General features: G+C 36.8%; 1 protein-coding gene across 1 annotated transcript in view; it reads left to right on the forward strand.

Annotated features, from left to right (window-relative positions):
• IL1RAPL2 (interleukin 1 receptor accessory protein like 2) overlaps window positions 1-8844 on the forward strand; it is a 1281282-nt gene extending 1272438 nt beyond the window's left edge. Inside the window, exon 11 of the mRNA XM_025372668.1 lies at window positions 7976-8844. Coding sequence (XP_025228453.1) covers window positions 7976-8673 — 698 coding nt within the window. The 3' untranslated portion in view covers window positions 8674-8844. The remainder of the gene's footprint in view (window positions 1-7975) is intronic.
• The last annotated feature ends 14138 nt before the right edge of the window (window positions 8845-22982 follow it).

Consider the following 22982-nt stretch of genomic DNA (forward strand, 5'->3'; position numbering starts at 1 on the left):
GTTTCTGTAGAGATTAAATAAAAACCAAAAATGTAAAAAGTTATTGAATCAGGCTGAGGGCCACTGGTCAGATGGAGAAAATAGCATTCTAAAACTAACAGTAGAAACAAACCAATCCTGTACTCTGTGTTTCCCTTTAAAAGTAAGAAGGTAAGGTGCTGAAAGGTGCATATGCAATATTTATTAACAATTATAAATTAAACCAGCTTTGGATGAAGCTTTAGAAAAAGCTGCAGATGTCTAAGCGGACTTTGAAGAGGAAAAAAAAAAATCCATGGAAGGCTGTTACCTCAATTTTCCTTTCTATTTATAGAAAGACTATGAGGATCCCTATGTGAGTTGTTCATGCATGATTGCATTCAAGAAATACACTAGAAAACTAAAAATATTATCATGCTTATGATTTATCGGCCACAGCTACTAAGATTATATTTATGAATTTAGCCTCACATGTCAAATTATCTTTTCATTTGTCTTTATGCTCAATTTTCCACGAAGGAATCCTAAGACTTTCAGTAATTTAAGGGAAAAAGTATAATGTCTGATTACATTCTTGCATTTGGTAGACTTTCCTCACTAATCTAATCTTCAATTCTTTAATGCTTAGTACTAGCCATGTGATTGCGCTGACAATGAAATGACAAATGATTGGAGAATACATCTGGTGTCAGATGATCCCTAGTCACTTCTGAAGTGAGGCATGCAAAAAAAAATTTTTGTACATGAATCTGTAAGTATTCATTGCCACTAGTTCCTCTGATAGCTGAACAGATTGGACACCATTTAATTAAGTTGTCCTTGGGGAGTAATAAAATCGTTTTCCAGACAATCTGATGTCTGTGACCTAAAACGTTTGAGGCAGGGGTGACATGAACAACCATGGAAATTTAACATATTGTGTGAACTTTACTCACATGGAATAAAATTGTACGTGTCCACCATCCCTTTCATGTTAGAGTCAAGAGAGAAAAAATTGTACTTCAATATGTCCAGCAGTGTACTGAGGTCAACAGAATAATGTTTCTCATCAAAGTTTGAGGTAGAGGTTAGAGTTGATTATGTAGAATTTCATTCAGAAAATCTGCTGTTTGGGTGGCACAAAGAAAAGGCATCTCAAAAAAAAATATATAGTATAAAACCAGGATAAGATTGTCTTAAGTACTGAAGGAAACACAGAAAAGACTGTAAGTAGTAAGTGGCTTTGTTCCATATTCATTAAGGCTGCACCAGTGAGAATTAGTTACACTACAAGCTTTTAGGGTTTCAGAAGGGAGAAAGAAAGAGGTGAAGGGTATTTTGCAGGTTCGTTTTCTTTGCTGCTCTCCACTTTCTGTTTCTTTCAATCGTCTCTAAATGTGTCCCATTCCCTACCTCTACTCTCTGTGAAGAGGTGAAGAGAGAAGATAAAAAAGACAGAAATGTGGACAGCATTCAGAGTGGATTCTTCACACTGCCATGCTTCCCCACTCACCCACAGGTGAAATGTGAAAGTAAAGGGTTCATTACTAGAAATATAGCCTCCAAACTCAGAACTGTAAATACACACAATTCCCGGTAGTCATAAGGTATCAGCAAATTCATGTTAGCTGCTGAGTCAATGACTAATCAAAATTAATTAAGACCCTCATACTATAAAGAACAAAACTCCCTCCTAAGAAATTTAGCTCAGCTAACTGTAAATTATCAAGCCAAGAATTTGGAAGGGGAGAGGGCGGGAAAGGTTTTTGTAGGACAAGTAATATCACACGTATTTAGAAAGGCTCCCAGCCAGGCACGGTGGCTCATGCCTGTAATCCCAGCACTTTGGGAGGCTGAGGCGGGCAGATTGCCTGAGGTCAGGAACTCGAGACCAGCCAGGGCAATGTGGCGAAACTCCGTCTCTTCTAAAAATGCAAAAACTAACTGGGCATGGTGGCAGGTGCCTGTAATCCCAGCTACTTGGGATGCTGAGGTAGGAGAATTGCTTGAACCCAGGAGACAAAGGTTGCAATGAGCCAAGATCACGCCACTGCACTCCAGCTTGGGCAACAGAGTGAGACTCTGTCTCAAAAAATAAAAATAAAATAGAAATAAGAAAGGCTTCCTATACACACACATACACACACACGCACACACACAGAGACACATGGCTAAATTAACATTATATAACCTCAATCTCCATGGCAAACAATAGATACAGAATCTTACATCTGTCAGAGACAGAATCAAGACCTAAAATCTTTAGCGGCATCAGCCAAGATAGACTCAACGTGTATAACTATGCCAATAGGTTAATTTTTAGCATCATTATATAAAACTCAGATAGTATTTTTAGTGAGACTACATTATAAAGTAACCCACTGTAAGCCTCTAGTTATACCAAATGTGAGATGTTTTCCCCAACTATGCAGTGATGAATAATATATTTTTCTTTGATATATAGGAAACATATGTAGGCTTGATTTTAGATCTTGATATATTAACCTATAGGTTTTATAAATATTGCTGATAGCTATAAATTAGCTAATGTTCACCAAAAATTAGTGGAGTATTATCTCTTCTGATGCATCTTGTCTCCGCCTAATGATGTATCTTTTTAACTAATAATAGCTGCTGTGCATAGCTGTGAATTTAAGCGTATCAAATTACTATTTTGTGAATCTGGAAAGTAAGAACTTATGCTTTTGTTTACAGGCTAAGTATTTTTATTTTAACTTCTTAAAAAATATATCCTATATGCTGCTGATAATGACCTTGACATTAATGGAGGTGTCAACACAAAAATAATTTATAAGAAGCTAATTGATTAGTTTGAGAAATCAGATGGTTAGTAGGCAATAGTAAGACCACATAAAAATTCATGAATATAGAGTTTTTTCTCCCATGTCCTTTTTGTCTACATCTGCAGTAGAGTGGCCTGAGAATTAAGAAAGTACTGAGTTCTTTTGGAAAAGTGTATGTCTCCCATTAGAAGCAATTTCTTTTGGGGCTGCCATTCTTCCTGCTTCTATTTCCTCCTTCAGTTTGCCTTTTTCCTTTGTTAATGAATGGCATAATTTGCTTTTAAGTCACTTTTCTAGATCTAATTCTACTTCTCCTCTAAATGCACTAGAATTTTGTTTTATACAATGGCCCTTGAAAGAGATTTTAAAATTGAATTTGCTTTGTTCTTAATAAGGCTTTAGATAGCAACTTTCTTTGCTTTTTGCAAATACTGGTGCTACTGGAATGATATTTTTTCATCTCTCTAATAAGTACATATCCCAAGAAGTCTAGTGGCAAGGCATTTTATTCCAGAATATTTTCCTAACTCTCTGTCAACTCCCAGCAGAGACAAAAGGAATAGTTTTCTTTCATTTGTACTTACAATGTGAAAAAATGAATTTATATCAATGTAAGCACCCTATCAAAACTATGTTCAAGGAGACTTTTTTCTTCTCTAATTGTTGAAGATTATAAATAGGTTAAATGTACTTGGCTTTGTTTCATGTCTGATAATCTGCTGTGGTTTCGCAGACTTGTCTAGAGAAACAGAAGGCTATCAGACACAGCCCCTTTTGGTCTTTTCTGTCATCAGTAGTTACATCAAACCACAACTTGCAAAGAAATGAATTAGTGACCTTTTATTTAAGGGATATCTCATATTTCTATGCGGAAAAAGTCTTTTAAGGGATTCCTGCTACTCAGTTGCTAAATTTGCCAGAACAAGTCAGGGCAAGATTTAGTGAGTATTCGTATGTGCTGTGGATTTAGGGATTTTTTTTTTTTAATTGAAAACATTGCTTTATTATCTCTTCATGGTAACACACTTTTAAAAACGTTTTTTGAAGATTTCTAAAATGTCTTCCCAAAAACCCACAACCCTATGAGGGCAAACCCCACTGCCTGTCAGGGACTACTACTAACTATGGACTGGCACTGTCTTAAGTTGATACCTGTTTCTGCTTATATTATTTGGAACTTTTCCAAACCCAACCGCCCTCCTTGATCTTTAATTCAGGGGTTGCAAAACTTCTTTGTAAAGATCCAGATAGTAAATATTTTAGGTTTTGTAGATTACATATGGTCTCTGTTGCATCATATTCTCCTTATTCTTCTTATTCTTCTCTTTTACAACTCTTTAAAATATATCTATATATCTATCTCTCTCTCTCTCTATATATATATATAAAATTCTTATATATATATAATTCTATATATATATAATTCTTAGCTCACAAGCTATGCAAAAACAGGACATGGGCCTAATGTATCAGTCTGCAGATCACAGTCATTGGATGCAGACATACAACCCCGAGGTGAAGGGGAAAGTGGGGCACTTGCTTCATAGAAGCCAGCAACAATTCCCTGGCTAAAGATTAGCAAGTAAAAACTACGAGCTCTACCTATTTGGTCTCTTCTTCATTTACTTTTATTTTCCTTGATGGCTAGGTTCTTATCTTTTCCCAAAGACAACAAAAGAAAACTTAAGAAGAGAAGGAAGAAGGAGGCAGAGGGAGGTAGGAGAGAGAGGAAGAATGGGATAGGTAAAAAGAAAGAGCAAGAAAGAAAACAAAGAGGGAAGTAAAAAGAAAAGAGGATAAAAGGGCAGAAAAAGAAAGGGATAAAGACAGAGGTAGAAAGAGGGGAATGGGGAGAAAAAGAAAGAAAAACAGAAAGCAAGCCAGAATATGGAAGCTAGGGCACAGTCTCTCCTTCTTTTCCTTAGAGCCAGTCAGCCCTTAGAGGCACCTCCCCAGCTGCTTTCAAACACTGAGGTTGCTGCCCAGCCACTGATCATCATCCCAAGAAGTAAAATGTGGGCTTCACATCTGAAAACTTCCACTTGGTTTTTCACCAAGTGAAATGGAACACGAGATTCAGGGCCCAAGCAAATGGCTTATGTTTTCTTTGGGACACTAGGGCTGTGTCTGCCCAGGGAAAATTTTGATGTACTGACTGACTGACTCTAGTGCATATGATTAATGTATATATAGGGCAAACCAGGATAATTCAGACCTTTTTTCTTCTACAGGAGGTTTTCAGCCGGAATTATCTGGATGGTTGCCTCAACTCTCCACTAGGCTTTGCCAGAATAAGCACAGCCAGTGGAGTATGCAGGAGACAGGGACCACTCCCTCTCTTCAAGGTTCCCTTTAACTCCCACACCCTGTGCAGCTGAGTATAGTGGGACCTGTACTGACAGGCATTCCTTCTGGGGGCAAATGTAAATTCTGTCTGATAAGTCTCTAAGAAGCCCCAAGAACCCTAAATATTGCATACTGCTTAACTGTCAGATGGCAAAATATAATAGATGGATGAAAGGGGAGAACCATACTAATGGAGGGAAAATGTCACCCTGTTCCTTTCCTCATCCCAAAAAGAAGCTAGCAAAGCCAAAGCCCATGACACCGCAATCAAATGAATTAGTACATGTGCGTACAGTTTCTCTTATAAGTTTAGATACCTGGGTTGTAATTTCTTTTCTTTAAGTTGATAGACTCGTGTATAGATATAGCTTTAGTTTCTAAAAGCATAGTTTAAAAGTGCATTTAAGGCTGAGAACAGAGGATTGCTTAAGGCCAGGAGTTTGAGACCAGCCTGAGCAACACAGTGAGACCCCACCTCTATAAAAAACAATAGCAATAAATTAACAAAGCGTAGGGGCTGGCACCTGTAGTCCTAACTACTCAGGAGTCTGAGGCAGGACGATTGCTTGAGATCAAGAGGTCAAGGTTGCAGAGAGCTGTGTTTGTGCCACTGCATTCCAGCCTAGGCAACACAGCAAGACTCTATCTCAAAATAAATAAATAAATAAATAAATAAATAAATAAATAAATAAATAAAAGTACATTTAGACTACAAACTAACACATACAAATTCTGTTGTTCCTAGAGGTACACTTTATGTGACAGAGTGCTACTGACAAGGTTTGTACAAGGTTTAATTTTTTAAAATGAAATTACAAGCTGTAATTAATTAGGGAACAATACTACTCAAAGTAACCCCTTGGTAAATTATTTTGTGAAGAATGATTCTATAAAATTAATTATGAATTCATAATTCACCTGGTAAAGCTGTATCTTCATTGACTCCTGCATTGATATCATGATTCTGGGTTTGGGTTTTGTTCTGTTTTGTTTTGGAGAAAAGGTAAAAAGAATAATGAGAAAAATGCATGATAGTTTATTTTACTGTATCTTACAGATCCAACTTCTAATGATGAAGCTTCCCACATAACTTCTTTCTTTTTGGGAGCAGAAATAAAGGAAGAAAATGAAGAGTCAGAGCTGTTGATACACTGGGAAAATATTTTTCCACTCTATTGAAACTTTCTACCTTTCCTTCCCTTCTGTTTCACCAGTTCTCTAAGTGATAATTACAGAGTGATAACTCCCCAGTTACTATTTGTGTGGTGTTTTTTTTGTTTGTTTGTTTCATTTTGTTTTTGCAGATTTCACTGCTTATTTTTTCCCCTGAATGCATAATCTCTAAAATAAAGCACTCAAAATTCTTAAAAGTTCCCTCTCTACTTAGACACTGCCTTATCCCGACAGATACAGTCATTGTAACTACTGCATGAGAAAGATCCTGAAATGTATTAAGTCAAAACCCAAAGAACAGTAACAACAAATTGTTAAATAGGCAAATCTATGTGTATCTCTTAAAAGTTTCTTATTTATCTGTAGGGTATATAGAAAGTTTGCTCATTTTCACTTGCAAAAGTTTTCTTGCTGCCAAGTAGTGAAAATAAAACTTTAGAAAAGAGAGATCATCTGTAAAATACACATCTGTAAAATAAGTTTCTCTTTTCAAATTGCTTGTACTGAGCTGTTTGGTGGCCCCACGATATGTGCTGAGTGTGACTCCTTGAAAGCAGTCTGTAACCTTGGGCAGATTTGTGGTGACAAATGTTGCTATGCTTCTTTCTGTAAGCACTGCTTCTGCTAGAGGGCACTGTACATTAGACAAGGCCTTGTGTTCTGCTTCGGAAAGACAGCTCTCTGGTGTAGCACCTGTGTCTAAGTCTCCATTTGTTAAAACATGTGTGTGTTTCCCTTTTTAGCAGATAAGACTTTGGGAAGCATGATTCCAAAGGGATTATTTCATGTGATAAATAAATCCGGAGTTAGTTGAGTGTTTTTCTACCATGTAAAAGCCATAGATAACATATTCACCTCACTTTCAGAATTGCTCCACAAAGTAGGGCAAATACTTACTTTTCAGTTGGTAGACACCTTCACTGTTCATTTCACACCACCCCCCACCTCCGACTCTACTCTTCACTCTTCCTTGGAACAAAAGCAGCTAGTTCCAATTAAACTCATGGACACAAACCACTTCCCTGTCTCTGGGTTTGAAGGGCATAATGGCGAACCTAAGTTTGCAAATGACAGAAATAATTGGAGAAACAAGCTATGATTCTAGAAGAGATTTTCCACCATCTCTATATCACAGTTATCTCTCAAGTAGTTAGTATACATAGCCCCCTCCTTGTTTAGTAGTTGAGAACTAGGGGCCATACATACAGTTAGTATTTGTCAATTACAATAAATAATAGTAATAAAAATAAAGAAAATTAGAGAAGAAAAGCAAACAAACCCCATAAATACGGTAACTCTGCATTTATTAAAAGGCTCCATTTCTCTTTTCATCGGCTCCTTGATTAGTTGTTCACTAGCTTGGAAGCCTGATTTGAATTAAATTAATACATTAATAGAATGTATTAATTAAATGAATACATTAATAGAAATCACTGAAATACGCATAAGCTCTGAAGAAGTCAGAGTTTATGTTAGCCAAAAAAAACACTGTAAGTAATGGTAAGGGAAAATAAAATAACGATTATAAGCAGTTTGTTTTTCAGTTTTAGGGAAGGAAATGTGCAATACAAGAAAAGAAAATGTGATGGACTTTAGTGAGAGACTGGATCTTTGCTATACTAGTGTGCAAACCTGGTGCTTTAAAGACTGGCAATGTCTTTGTTTTACTCTTTCTCTCTTTCTGTGATTTGTAGCATACATGGAAGATCTCACAAGATATGTTGAACAAAGCAGAAGACTTATTATCGTGCTAACTCCAGACTATATTCTCAGACGGGGATGGAGTATTTTTGAACTGGAAAGCAGACTCCATAACATGCTAGTCAGTGGAGAAATCAAAGTGATTTTGATTGAGTGTACAGAATTAAAAGGGAAAGTGAATTGCCAGGAAGTGGAATCACTAAAGCGCAGCATCAAACTTCTGTCCCTGATCAAGTGGAAGGGACCCAAAAGCAGCAAATTAAATTCTAAGTTTTGGAAGCACTTAGTATATGAAATGCCCATCAAGAAAAAAGAAATGCTCTCTCGGTGCCAAGTTCTAGACTCCGCAGAACAAGGACTTTTTGGAGAACTCCAGCCTATACCCTCCATTGCCATGACCACTACTTCAGCTACTCTGGTGTCATCTCAAGCTGATCTCCCTGAATTCCACCATTCAGATTCAATGCAAATGAGGCACTGTTGCAGAGGTTATAAACATGAGATACCAACCACGACCTTGCCAGTACCTTCCTTAGGCAACCACCATACTTATTGTAACCTGCCTCTGACGCTACTCAACGGACAGCTACCCCTTAATAACACCCTGAAAGATACCCAGGAATTTCATAGGAACAATTCTTTGCTGCCTTTATCCTCCAAAGAGCTTAGCTTTACCAGTGATATTTGGTAGTGAAAAATAGGAATTCCTCTGAACAGCTAGATGAGCATAGAGAATTTCTGCTATACCAAGCATAAAGTACACCTAATAACGTTGAGGTGTTAAAAAAGTGTTTGAAGAAAAAGGTACAAAAATGGCTTTTATACTTAAATATTTTTGTTTACATTTCCAGAATAGTGGGGGGAAAGAAGGACCTGCTTTTGTAGTATGGCGCCTTGTTCTAATGTACAGTTTTGATTTCTTCCTGAAAACAAAATTTTAAAATCCTGTTGTCTTAGAGTAGGTTTTATGATAGCACATGGACTGCATGCTTAGTAGGTGAGCTGTCTTGCCCATATTTAAAAAGATTTCAGTATTCACATGGTATTTGAAATAAAGAAAATTTAAAGATTTTTAATTGAATTTGAAAATTCTCCACCAAGTTTAAGGGGAAAAATAACTTCTATAGAGTTCTGAAAATTCAGGAATTATCAAGGAAGAAATGTTGATGCACTCCAGTTGGAAGATTGTTTGTAGAGGAAGATCAGTTGAGAAAAAATGTGATTGAAATGTTTAAAACTTCTTCAACATAATGGACACTTTCTATAGACTAAATCAACAGCTCATAATAACAGCTTTTAGTTTTATTAGGGAACACATCTTCTGTAGGCAAATTGGTAGATAGGTAAACAATGTGCATTTAAGCAAATGAATAGACAGGCTGTGTGTTCTTTTAGGATGATTTTGAACAGCCCTCGTGGCTTTCTAATTCCAAAAGTTTTACAACTTTGAAAACACATTTTGAAGTACACATTTCATTATTTGCTAACAAATTCACATTTGGATTTTTTCCTTGACCTGCTGTAAGTATTATATGAAGATGTGGACATCTTCCTGCTTTTTTTCAACATCGTTGACGTTTGAATTTAAATACATATTGACTGCAAGTGTCAGCAATTGAAAAGAAGTACTGCAACAATATTCGCAGATGAAGTGCTAAATGATTTATGTTTACTAGTGGTAGAGCAGCAATTGCACAGTTTCTCACTGGTAATGTAGTTATAAAACAGACTATTCTGTATGTATAATATTTGGCCATCTGTGCAAGGCTCCTGCACAAGTATGTCTACTCCTGGTGCTTTGAAGAGTATATTTGATAGGCTAAACTTCTCCATCCTCACATAGTGACTGTGACTGTACCATGCCAGAAAATCCCTGTAAATAATCTAAGTATTGCCTATTTGCTGTAAGGAATGTGCTCCTATTCTAGTATTTATTATGGATTACTACTTTATGTTCTTTCCAATTAATCAAATTAGATGTGCTCTCCACCTAGATGCCTGTGAGGGTCATTTGTTAATCAAGGTCAATTTTGGCATTTTGCAATAGTTCTTAAATCCTGTTCTTGGACAAACATAAAACAAGGACAAATGTACACAATGTGTAAAAATTAATAATTTGCCCACCCCTTGTAATTGTGAATCCCAAATGTATAAGAGAACACCAGATAATGCTTTATTTCTTTCAGTATTTTTTCATTATTGAATTTCTGTGATCCACGAGTTTTGTTCAAATTACTTGTTTCTCTGTTGCTTTTCTGTATCCAGCCATTCAGAAAATGCATTCTGCACCTACAGTGGGTGAAAGCTTAGCAGTGATACATGTTCATTTCACAGCTGGACAATTAGTTGCTCTTTTGAAAAACCCTGTTCAACACATGTCTGTGTTTTATAGATGTACTTTTTCCACTGAGAAAGATAATTTTGTTCTGTAAAATCTATAAGTCTTTCAAAATGAAAATTTATCAATTCTGAACTGTTTCCAAGTGTTATAAAGTTGTATTTACTCTGGTTGTTCTTTAATGCTATGTGTATTTACTAAGTTAAAAATCTGCATGAACTCATATACTCGTGTAATATAAGTTTAAGTTACCAACTGTATTTTTTATTATATTATTTTTCACAGAAATCTAGATTAATTCAAATATAATGTTTGGTGGTATTTTTAAATTAATAGTTCTGTATTGAGCATGTAAGTTCTGAAAATATAACATGAGTCTCTCTGCTTCCTCTATTTACAATGATTAAATGTGGGTAGCAATTTGAGTTGGCTGGCCACAATGTGTCCTTTCACTACTAGTAGGTACTCAAAAACAGAGCATTCACACTTGTGCTGGGGAACTTGACAAGAAACCTTTTCTACAATTTTCAGGAACCAATGTGTACACTATCTATAAAAATTTATTTCTAGATGGCAATTCAAAATTTAATTTTCATCTCAGATTTCTAAAATATATAGCCCATAAGGGTATAATAGGTATTTAGTCTAGAACATGAAGTATTTTCCTAGTTGCATTCACAGAGGGAAAAATATTTCTTCTCAATTTTTCACTGAAATTGATTTTGGAAATCTAGAAAAACACTGGTACAACTAGTTATCATATATTGATAACAAATTTATTGTTATATTATTGTATGCAAGAATGTATACTTTTTAAGACAGATTATTTTAAGGTGAAACATTCAGAAAATATAAGAAATGTACAAAACCACAAACAGGAAATTAATTAAAATTGCATGAGAACAAACAATGCTCAAGGATATGGACAATGTGTACATGGGTTTAATTAGACAAAACATGAAATATGGTGGGATTGATAATCTATAGATTCCAATATAACTATGGAAACTCTAAAAAGTGGCTGGATGGTACCTGAAAAGAAGATGTCTGTCCTCACTGCCTCTAAGCTTTAATTGAATTAGGTCCAAATCTGGTCCGCTTTCAATCACTCACTCAAAAATATAAGTACAAAGAGAGTTGCAGGTTTCTGGTAAGGCTTGAACCAAAAATAGCATCATGTGAGAGGTTGATATTTTGTCTGAGGATTGATGGTTAACATGGTAGGGCTTTGGAGGAAATGGTGAAATCAGAGGGTGAAACAGAGTTCAGTTATGAAAGAGAAGTTTATAGAGGTGTCCAAGAGGACATGGGAATCAGTAGTATCCTGCGGATAACTTCCACAACAGGTTTGGAGAATAGTAAGTGTGAAAAGGAAAAAAAATTCTTGCAGGAAAGAGAAGGAGCGTCTTTGACCCATGTAGTATTTGAAGGGCTTACAAGAGTAAGAAACCACTGCTATAAAGCATTTACTGCCATTTGACATTTTGTTTTTAAATAAATTGGTTGGTTTTTACAAAGTATTTTCTAGAAAATTGAGTAATGGCCAAGGGAAATATCCAGAAAATTACACATATAAATCTTTACACTCCTGATATTCATTTCCCAAGTTGAGGTAGTCTGCTGATAAAACCAGACTCAAGACAGAAAATAGTTCCATAGTGACCAGTTAAGTTTGAATACTTGCAATTGTTGTTGCTCTTTTCTAGGACAGAATTTGATGTTGAAAATTGTCTGGCTCCAATTTCTCTATTACTCATGCATTTTTGTTCTACTATGTCTGATAGAGATCACAGTGCTGAGCATTAAGGCTTTCTGATGAATGTATGGAGTAGTTTGATAAACAATAATCATTCACTTCAAACTCTTACATCAAACTTGTCTTGGTTTAGAACTGGAATCAGCCACAAGAAATGTAAGCTTATTTGGCAGTCCATTTAATTACTGTGCGATCAGAACTTGTAAAGTCACCTACACTCATATAACTTGTCTTTCCAAATGCTCACTGCTGTTTGCTCAACATTTTCTCCAAATGGTATTAAAGTAAATCATGAGTATTTATTGAGTGCCCACTGTGTACTGACCACTGCATAAAGTATAATAGAAATCATTTAAAAAAATGGAAGTCCCTGTGCTCAAGTAGTGTACACATCATGTACATGAAGAAAGGTGGGTATTTATAAAACACATTTAAGTATAGGAAATTAATATTGTACATGCAGAGCAGATAAGTGAGGTGGGGCAATTCAGTGCTGACTGTGGCAAGATAAAAGTTTGGAATAGATCCAAGAGTGGTGAAGAATAGGAATTTCTCAGGTGCAGAGAATAGCACATGGGAAGATTCAACAAAGAATAAGTCAGTCTTATTTAGCTGATAGTGAGCACATTTGGTTGGCAAGAGCAGACTCTGTGTGAGAACATAATAAGAAATAAGAGCCAGGTGCAGTGGTTCATACCTGAAATCCCAACACTTTGGGAGGCTGAGGCAGGTGGATCACTTGAGTCCAGGAGTTTGAGAACAGCCTGGGCAACATGACAAAACCCTGTCTCCACCAAAAAAATACAAAAATTAGCTGAGAGTGGTAGTGCGTGCTTGTAGTCTCAGCTACCCAGGAAGCAGAAGTGGGAGAATTACTTGAGGTTGGGAGGCAGAGGTTACAGTGAGCTGAGACCATGCCACTGCACTCCAGCCTGTGCAACAGAGCAAGACCTTGTCGAGAGAGAGAGAGAGAGAACTAAGGCTGAGAAATGTGGTGGAGCATTCATCTGATAGCAGATGCAGGAAAAAGTAGGTAAGGAGAGATAATGGAGGCAGGGAGACTAGCTAAGATGCTGTTATCATAGTTCAGGTGTGAGGTGAGAAATGATGGAGCTAGGGTGGTGACCTGGATACTCAGAAAAAGGCAGATCTGAGGAGGGAGAGAAATCGGCAGGATGTGGGATTTGATGAACATACATAGTCTCTATTACTAAGATGCTTAGCAATTGTTTTCCAGAACACCAGAAGATGAAACACAATTTAGGCAGGAAAGTTGTAGGAAAGAGGGCCTTTACTTTTTTTTTTTTTTTTTTTGAAATGAAGTCTCGCTCTGTGGACCAGGCTGGAGTGCAGTGGCGTGATCTCGGCTCACTGCAACCTCCACCTCCCAGGTTCAAGTGATTCTCCTGCCTCGGCCTCCTGAGTAGCTGGGATTACAGGCATGTGCCACAACGCTCGGCTAATTTTTGTATTTTTAGTAGAGACGGGGTTTCACCATGTTGGTGAGGCTGCTCTCAAACTCTTGACCTCGTGATCCACTGGCCTCGGACTCCCAAAGTGCTGGGATTACAGGCCTGAGCCACCGCACACCACTTTCTGAAATAGAAAATGCCAGAATAGATGAAGAGTTGCTGAAGATCAGTGGTCTCTTCTTACTCCTTATTATAGTCCAAGCATCCATAATAGTCCTGGTCACAGAGTAGGTGCTCACATCTCATTTGTGAATTAAATGGACAAGTGGATTTGGGAGCACTGTGAAGTTTAAATTCCTACAATCCTTAAAAAATATGAGAGTTTATTTTTTCCATTTGCTTCTTTCAGCAAGCAACTTTTTTATTGTTTACAACATTTTAAAAAGAAAATAGTGTATTAGATTATCTATCTACATCCTGTCTAGGTCTAGCATTTTAGGATCTAAGTCAATTTGTGGTTGCAGATAAAAGTTTCCTAAGCATTCTGCCAGTCACACAAATCATTCTTCTTCAGAGCATTTATACAATTTAGTTCTGTGAGGCCACCCAACATAGTTCATTGCTCCTAACCACATAGTCATTTTTCCTAAATACATACTTTATATGCTGACATTGCCAATAAAAACATTGCCTCTCTTTTTTTGTTTTTTGCAAAAGGTAATTTATGCCTATAATTATCATATTGGGTCAAAGAATAGGGATTAGATTAACCTACTTTACTGGGCACAGTAGCAATTCCACCAATGAATTCAGGATGCAGAGATATCTGAGTTTCTGTCCTCCTCTGACACATTTTCTAAGCATCCAATAGCTTGACAGTCCTTAACTTTCTTGATAGAGTAGCAAAATACCAGAAAATATTAAAATGTCATCTATTTGTATGTGGGGCAAATTATTTAGCCTTTCTGTGCCTCCATTTCTTCATTTGTAAAATGCAGATACCAATAATACACAGGAGTGTGAACATTGTAAGTTAATGTATGCAAAGTGCTTAGAACAGTGTTGGCACAGAGTAAGAGCTATGTAAGAATTATTGTCACAATTATTATTTCACACAAAATGTCACTGCTGACCTACTGTCCACAGGAAATACATTTTATTTTACTTTCCAAGTGATAGAGATTGGTTACTAGGTTTCTTGCGTGACTGCCTGTATGACCAAGGACACTCATTTTCCAAGACAGCTGGCTGAGGTTAGAGGTGCATTTTGTGGCCATGGAACAGATCACAGCTAACTGGCCCGATTCAAGGAACAAACCTACAGTAACTTTGACCTCATTAGTAATGTATTCTGAGCTAGACAAAAACCAGGACTCTCAGAACATGGATTATTCAGATTTGTTGTCCATGTTAATCAAAGTCCCCAGATGATTGCTTGATACTCTGCTTCACTTTAGCTAAGTTTACATAAGACCAAAACATCTGGATGAGAAGTGAAAAAATACAGATGTTTAAGCCACTGATGGGAAACATCCAGATGTCTCAAATTTGGATTTGTCATTTTGTTCTTTGTTTTAAAGGAAAGAGAAGCCAAAAAAAAAAAAAAAAAAAAAATCACCATAGTTTGTCTTTTTCCTTAACCTCGGTAAAATCAAACTGGTTTCTTGTTATAGAAGTTTAAAATGCTTACAAGTTGATTAGGAAGCTTTTTGATAATATCACTAGATAAGCTGCATTTCAGGAGGAGTTTTTTTCTTTTCTTTTTTTTTTTTTTAACTTAAGCATCTGATCTATGAGTAGTGCTTGTGAGAGGCGATTGCTTTTAGAGTGAGACAGTATCTTGGAAGAGTTGATCACAATGAATTCTCCAGGAAAGTATGGCTGGGATGATACCAACAGTAAAAGAAAATTTGCTAAAGAAGTTCCTCAGAAATATTGCTTATTTCCTAAGAGGATATGACCTCAATTAAATGTATTAGGAGTTAAATCTGAAATAATACATGTAAATCTCTTTTTATGTTTATGAAATACTTGCTACCTGCAAACCAACAGAGAGAGTTAACTATAGGAATACGCAAAATTGGTAGCCTTTTATGGAGCACATTTTGAAGGAAATCAAAATTTATGAGGAAGGCAGTCCCCAAAATGCCTATCACCGGTGTCCTAAAATCATATTAACTAGGTTAAATCATGATGTCCCCATGGAGTTGCCAAAATCTAGCCTTTATAATTCCACCAAACTACTCTATCAGGAAGGGAAGCACATTTTCGAGATAACACATTAATGTGGATATTAACTCAGGCAATTTTAGAAATGAATGGGAATTTCAAGGCCATCTATTTCAATCCCTTCATTTTACTTTAGGAAACCTGAGGCCCAGAGACCAAGTGACTTGATCGAATACCAGATGGTGCCATGGAGTACAGAAACCTACAATTATGAAGCAACTCATGGTTATGTCTTGATAAAGGTAGAAGGAGATAGAAACAGAAAGTAGGAGGGATTCAAAAATTCAAAAACACACTTGGCACATGGGGAATGTTAGGAATATGCTGAGGTTAGGAGCAGAAGTTAGGTAGGCACCAAGAAGAGGAGTCATAGACATCCTAATTAAGCTTCATCTCTGAATAATTTTGTTAATATATGCAACACTTTAACACAAATAGTGACTGTTTGTGATTGCCCCATCTTCCACAGTGGTTAAAAATCATTGAGTATAATGTTCTTTGGGACCTGGATAAGCTCATTTGACAGGTAAAAATATAAAGGTTTAGGCTTTTTCCCAAAGCCTCAAATACGGTGTCAAAGACTAAGCTCAGGTTTGGGGAGTTGGTTTTGATTATCAGCTAGTACTCAATTGCACAAGCACATGGCAAGCAAAACTACCTTCAGATCAAAGTGAGGCTTTCCAGGTCTCTATCACTGTCTTTGGCAAGGGTGTGTGGAGAAAATACCAATCAACTGTTCTCAAATGCTTCAAAAAGCATGGATAAAAATAAATGGAGAAAATATTCGGCACACTTTGGTTTCCCCAAGCAGGAAAAACAAAGAAGAATTTTTTACTCAGAGTTCTCTGCTCTTCTCAAAAGCACTCCCAGGTAATAAAGAGAAGCCTAAATTAGGATGTATCTTTTATTGAATATTAGGACCAAAATTCATGTAATAGTTTGCTGATTACAATTATGATGTGATGAGCATTTTTTAACACAGTGGAAATCTACCTAGAAATAAAAGTGTGTGCATTAAAGAGAAATATAGAATATCACTATAGAATTCAAAGCTCAGCCATTGCACCATAACCAACCATTTATCATTTCAATTTAAAAACAGTAATGCTGCCAGTGGAAACAGAAAACAAGTTGTCAGCATTTTTTCTTGAACATGATGGAACCACAAAGCCATAGGCCAGGCAGTAAAATTTGTTTAAAAAGCTCAATGTTTCATGACAAGCCAGATTATTATGAGAGATATACTGTAAACTATTCATCTAATTTATTTTGCACTGATGCCAATTCACATGAAATTAGCTTTCTTGGTTTGAAAGATTTCTTTTTCTTTCTTTCTTTTCCTGTCCTCTAATGTGCACAAACCCAGTTCTGAGCCATATAGTGGAGGATGAGGGTCATTGATCTCCCTCTTTACTTTTCAATTCAGCCACAATCCAAAGATAATTAAAAATGGTAAAGCCAAGGCTTGACTTTATTTCTTCATCCATGAAAATTCTTTAAACTTTTTCTCCTTCATCACCATTGCTTTCCTTTACTCACTTAAAACATGGAATGTTAGATTTGAAAGGGCTCTGAAAGATCATCTAGTCCTCTTAAAGATGGGGAAACTGAGACTCAGAAATATTAAGTCATTTATGCAAAGCCAAAAATCTTATTAGTGACAGCCAAAACTAGAATCCAGGATTCCATACTCTTTCCTCTATCTTCATCTTCATCATAGACTGGATTTTTTTTTTAGACAGGGTCTCCCTCTGTCCCCAAGGCTAGATTGCAATGGCAAGAGTATGGCTCACAGGGTCTGCTTCTGTCACCAAGACTAGTATGCAATGGGAAGAGTATGGCTCGCTCACTGCAGCCTCGACCTCCTGGGCTCAAGTGATCCTCATACCTCAGCCTCTTGAGTAGCTGGGGCTACAGGTGCACGCCATCATGCCAGGCTAATTTTTTTGTATTAGCCTGTACTTTTTTTTTAGAGACAAGGTTTCACCATGTTTCCCAGGCTGGTCTCGATCTCCTGAGCTCAAGCAATCTGCCTGCCTTGGCCTCCCAAAGTGTTGGGAATTCAGGTGTGAGCCACCGGGCCTGGCCAGACTCAATTCTTAAAATATTCATCCATCCATCTGCCTTTTCAGGTGGAGGGAAGACAATGTCTTGCCAAATCATAAAATGTTAAATCCTTTCAAACATCTTTATGTCACATAGATCTATCTGCAAGGTCCCAAACGCTTAACCAAATACGCTAAATATGCAATGGAAGCAGAATCAATTGTGAAATCTCTTCCCGCATAATCATCATCATTTGCAGGAGAGAAGATATATTAGTCTGTAGTATGGGAGCTTAACTCACCCTTAAATTTGGTCTCCTAGCTAAAGCAAGTTGGAGACATTTTCGAATTCTACTATTCTGACTAAGATGAGTGTTTGGATATGAGAGGTGCTTTGAGCACCAACTCTATAGCCAGGCTTCCTGAATTCAAATTCCTCACTAATTTTTACTGTCTATTTCACTTTGGGTAAATTACTTAAAGCTCTCAGTGTCTCAGTTTTCTCAGTGGTAAAATAGGGATAAGGTAGATGAGGATAACAGTAGCATCTACTTCATAGGATTATTAAGAAGATTAAGTACACACAATGCTCAGAAGAGAGTCTTGTATATATAGTAGATGCTGTGAAAGTGTCAGCTATTACTTGTATTTTCTTCTCTGCTGTATAGAGGGAAAAAAAGTTGTCTCGACAAATTAATGCCCAATATTGAGCATTACAAGGACAGTTTTAAAGGATTTTAACCACGAAATGTATACAGGGAAGGGTGCTGCTCATCATGCCTATTCATTATAGTTGGTCAAGCACATTCTTTGCTTGAAAACATCATCACAGTCTTTATTCCAATTAATACTTTTATATTAAAGAACGTTCTCTTTCAAATTAGAATGTGATCCAGACTTTTCACTAATTCAGTCATTTAATAGACCCTCCGACAGTCAGTTGTGACTGTACCTCAGCACTCACCTCTCCCCCAAAATAATAGCAACCCTAGACATTTTAAAGAAATAAGTAGTTTTTCAACCTGCCGAGCTCCCTGAATTTTCCACTCAAAAAGAAATTACCAGACCTGAAAGGCCAAAATAATAAAGAGGAAATTTACCAGGTTAACAAGCCATTGCATAGTTCTGGTTTAAAGGCAATTACAAGCTGAAATGATTCAACAGTGTGATGTAGCTGCCTAGAAAGCAAATGTAGTGTCAGAACAGAGCAATACAAGTACAATGCCCAGTTCAAGGAAGGAGCTTGGCACTAGTCAGACCACTTCTGGTAGCCTGTGTTCATTTCTAGGCACCCACATTCTAATAGGAACTTTACCAGTCTAGAGAGATTTCAGAAGAAGATGGTTCAGATGGTGAAGTATCTGAAATCATGCCATGGAATAAATGATTGAATGAATTGATATTATTTTTTCCTGAGAAAGAGAAAATTTAGCCAAAATGTGACATTAAAGTAAAATTAGACATAATCAGTGTGGCCCCAAGGGGTGAACCAGGATAATGAGTGGAACTCACCAAGAAGGCAAATTTAGGCTCAGAATCAGAAAGTTTTGTCTAAGGACGCAAACTACCCATAAACCAAATATGCTGCCTTGAAAAACAGTATACTTTGTCACTGCAAACCGTCAGAGACTGACTGGAAGAATGCAGAAAGGATTTCGAGTTTAAGTGTGAGGCTGAAATAGTTGATATGTAAGAATATTTCCAATTCATATATATTACTGTAGCTTCTGACTGCTCAGATCACTAAAATATCTATCTAGCTGGTTTGTCTTCTAATTCATCCTGACCACTCCTGTCAGACCCATCTTTCTACTTGACTTTTATTTCTATCTCTCCTTCTCCATATTCTTCTCCTCTCTCTGCTATCTCCCCCTCTTCATCTCCCCTCCCCATCCTCTCCTTTCTCCCCACCTCCCTCCCCCATACACATTTAATAGTTGAGGCATATATCAAGTTGATTGTGTGCCAGTCACTGTTCTAAGCACTATATGCATACATACACACTTCATATTTGACTGCATTGGGTACAAATCTCTTTTCTAACTTTTTGTACATCCTGCTACCTGAACTCCTCCTTTTAGGCAATCTTATTTTGCCCACTTCTCTAAAACATATAAGTTCTGGTCCATCTTTTACCTGACATGTTCTTTGACTATTACAACCCACTGTGTTTATTGCTCCTCTGCATTTGTAAACATAGAATTATCACATGTTCAGTATCTAAGTTTGTCTACTCAGTTTTCCAAATGAGAAAATATTAATGCTCCTAAAAAAGTGACATTTCCAAGCTAACCCAGTTGATTAATAGCAAAGTGAGAAAAAGAACTTAAATCTTTCTATTCTTGGTCTGGGTGCTTTAGTGTGCAGTTGCTTTGTTTTCTGTTCATTTCATCTCAGGTGGATTTTAAACTCATGAATAATAATGACTTCTCCATTTTAAAAGTTTTCTTTGTATCTTCAGAGAACTTACCACTTTGTTAACCACATGGTTGCTGCTCAGTAAGCTCTTATTCATTGATTGTGTCTACTTGGAAAGTTTTACTGGGAACCCTATCTACCAGGCACTGTTCCAGTTATTGGGGTGTTGAAGTGAACAAAACCAGTACAAATACCTGTCCTATAGAGATTACATTCCAATGTATGGCAAATAAACTCCTAGAAGAGAAGAGCTTGTCATAAGAAGAGTTTATCTGACTTGCCCTTATGTAAAACTTTCTTGCGCACCCCCAAACGGACTTGAATTAAACAACACTGAACTTACCATGTGGAACAATTTTAGAAACTGCATTATTTTCCCTGTGTCTTAATGTACCCATTAGAAGGGTCATATGTCATACTTGTATGAATAAAAGTATGTCCTAGAAGCTTCCAGTTTTGTCCAGTCTAACATGAATCTTGTCCAGTCTAACAAGAGCAATGTCCACTCTAACTAGATCCAAACTTAGTTGACCACCACTAAGAACAGAAAGGCCGAATTTGGTTCTCTAAAGCCACATCTGACCAATGAACTCTTTTCTTTGGCTGTATACCTTTAAATGAAAATCCAACCTCACCACCTCTAGGAGTTAGAGATATTATTTGAAGTCATTAAAGGCCAGAAATCACTAGTTAACATGAAAATTAAAATAATCAGTAATATTGAGTATATATTATATACTGAGCATCGTGCCAGACATGCAGGGATTCCAAAGTGTAAGTCATGGCCCCTGCTTTTAGTAATGCTAGACAAGAAGTGAAATGTAGAAGAACAGAAAGTCTATAAAGTATAGGCGAATGGTGAATGTAGATATAAGAATATCAACTGGGAAACATAAGCACTTCATATGTAACCTCCTCCCAATAAGCCAAATCAAGCATATGTATTACGAACAATATTGGGAAAGGAGATTACTTAAGGGCAGAAATGAGAGTTCCAAATTGATGAAACCTGAAAATATCCCAATTCTGATATTGTGCCTCAAAGGATGAAACCCTGTTTCTGAGAGTTGAGTTTTCAGTCAACCTTGAGAAGTTGAAGGAGCTCTTTTTATCCCCACTCTTCACTTCCCCCACAGACCAATGCAGACTATGGAATGTAAGTCCACAAACCACCACATCTCCACTCTTTACCTTGTGAGGAGGCCAAAAATGTTTAGCTATGTCAGTGGGTCCAATAGCCAAACCTCATATTTTTATGCATAAATAATTGAGAGTATGTGTAACACTCTGTCCTCAGGGTTTTCAGAGACTGGGAGGGTGTAAATCATCTTAGAATGCTGAATAAATGCAGATTGATAAAGAAATGTACACAGGTTTACACATATAAATTTACAGATATTAATATGCTGGAACATTTTCTCCAGCAACCTACAAATAACAACTGGACCTCAAATATTTGAAAAAGATTTATAAGTCCAGCAACAGTTCCTTTGCTGTTTCTCCTTTAGGAGCTACAACTGGTGATTTTTATGTGACTTCCAACAGCTCAGCTAGTGGTCTGTAAGTTCCAGCAGCTTGAATAAGGAGACTCAATTTCAAGGTGTAAGGGTTCAATCCCAAAACCAATTTTTACATTCCAGAAAGTTCTAATCTCACTTCATGAGACTCTCACTCCCTAAACAAAGCTCTCACTCCCTAAACAAAGAGACATCCCTCTTAAAAGGAAAGTTCTTTTTGAGGCAGAGACCCTTACTTTATTATCTAAAGAGTCCCTTAAAGCATATCTGCTTAGGTTTATATGTCATAATAGTTTTGAACACACTTTTGGACTACTTTGAGAACTGGTAAAATTTACAGATCTTATTTTTCAGAAATAAATGCACAAATATAAAAATGTACATAATTTCGCTCAGCTCACAATCTGAAAGGGTTTGTGTATCTTCAGAAGCCCCTCTATGGGTGCCATTAAAAGTGGTCCCCAGATTAAAAGTATCTCCTTTACAGAATTTGAAAACCGAAAGTAGTTAGAGGGATGCTTAGGAAAAAGGAAGGTAGGGGATATAATTTAACACTTTCAAATGAAAAAATGTGAGCAGTCTAGAATTATGGCTGTGATAGCCCCAACCCAGTAACAAAGCAAAAAAAAAAAAAAAAAGATAATGTGAGGAGTTGTCACAAAGCTATGAGCTTTTTACTCTGTAAAAATAAAAGCAGAATATGCTTAAAGATATTCTTGCAGAATGTAGAAACTGTGACCCTTGGCTGCTATCATTTTTTTTTCTATTTTTCTTGCCAAACAAATGTTATGAAAGAATATCTCCAGGCATTCACTCTACCCTGAGGGTTAAAAACATGTACATGATGGAAACTGGCAGAGTGCTGAAGTTGGCGGACTCATCTGCCTTGCTAAAGCTTCTAGAGACTTTCAAGGGCTCTAGGGATGAGGGAGTTGTCTTTTTTGGAGAAAATCAGGTTACAGAAAAGTGTCCAAGTCTTCAGAACAATTGAGCCATGGCAGCAAATACAAGTAAAAATTAAAAAAAAAAGTTCTTCAGTGTAGATCCCATGATCTCAGAATGCTGTATTTTACATTAAGAGCATCTACAGGAAATGGTTTTGCCAGCAAAAATAATCAGGAACCTTTCTCAAATGGAGAGGCTGGGAACAAAACAGCAGAGACATTATATCTTGGGAACAGATAAATGATTGAGACTTTGAGACAGGATTCCTTGTGGATAAAATTCTCAAAAATAATTCTATGGCAGCTGAAATCAACCTCAGATATCCCCGGGTTTCCAAGGG

This window comes from Theropithecus gelada, chromosome X (assembly GCF_003255815.1).
Source record: "Theropithecus gelada isolate Dixy chromosome X, Tgel_1.0, whole genome shotgun sequence".
In the NCBI taxonomy this organism is placed as follows: Eukaryota; Metazoa; Chordata; class Mammalia; order Primates; family Cercopithecidae; genus Theropithecus; species Theropithecus gelada.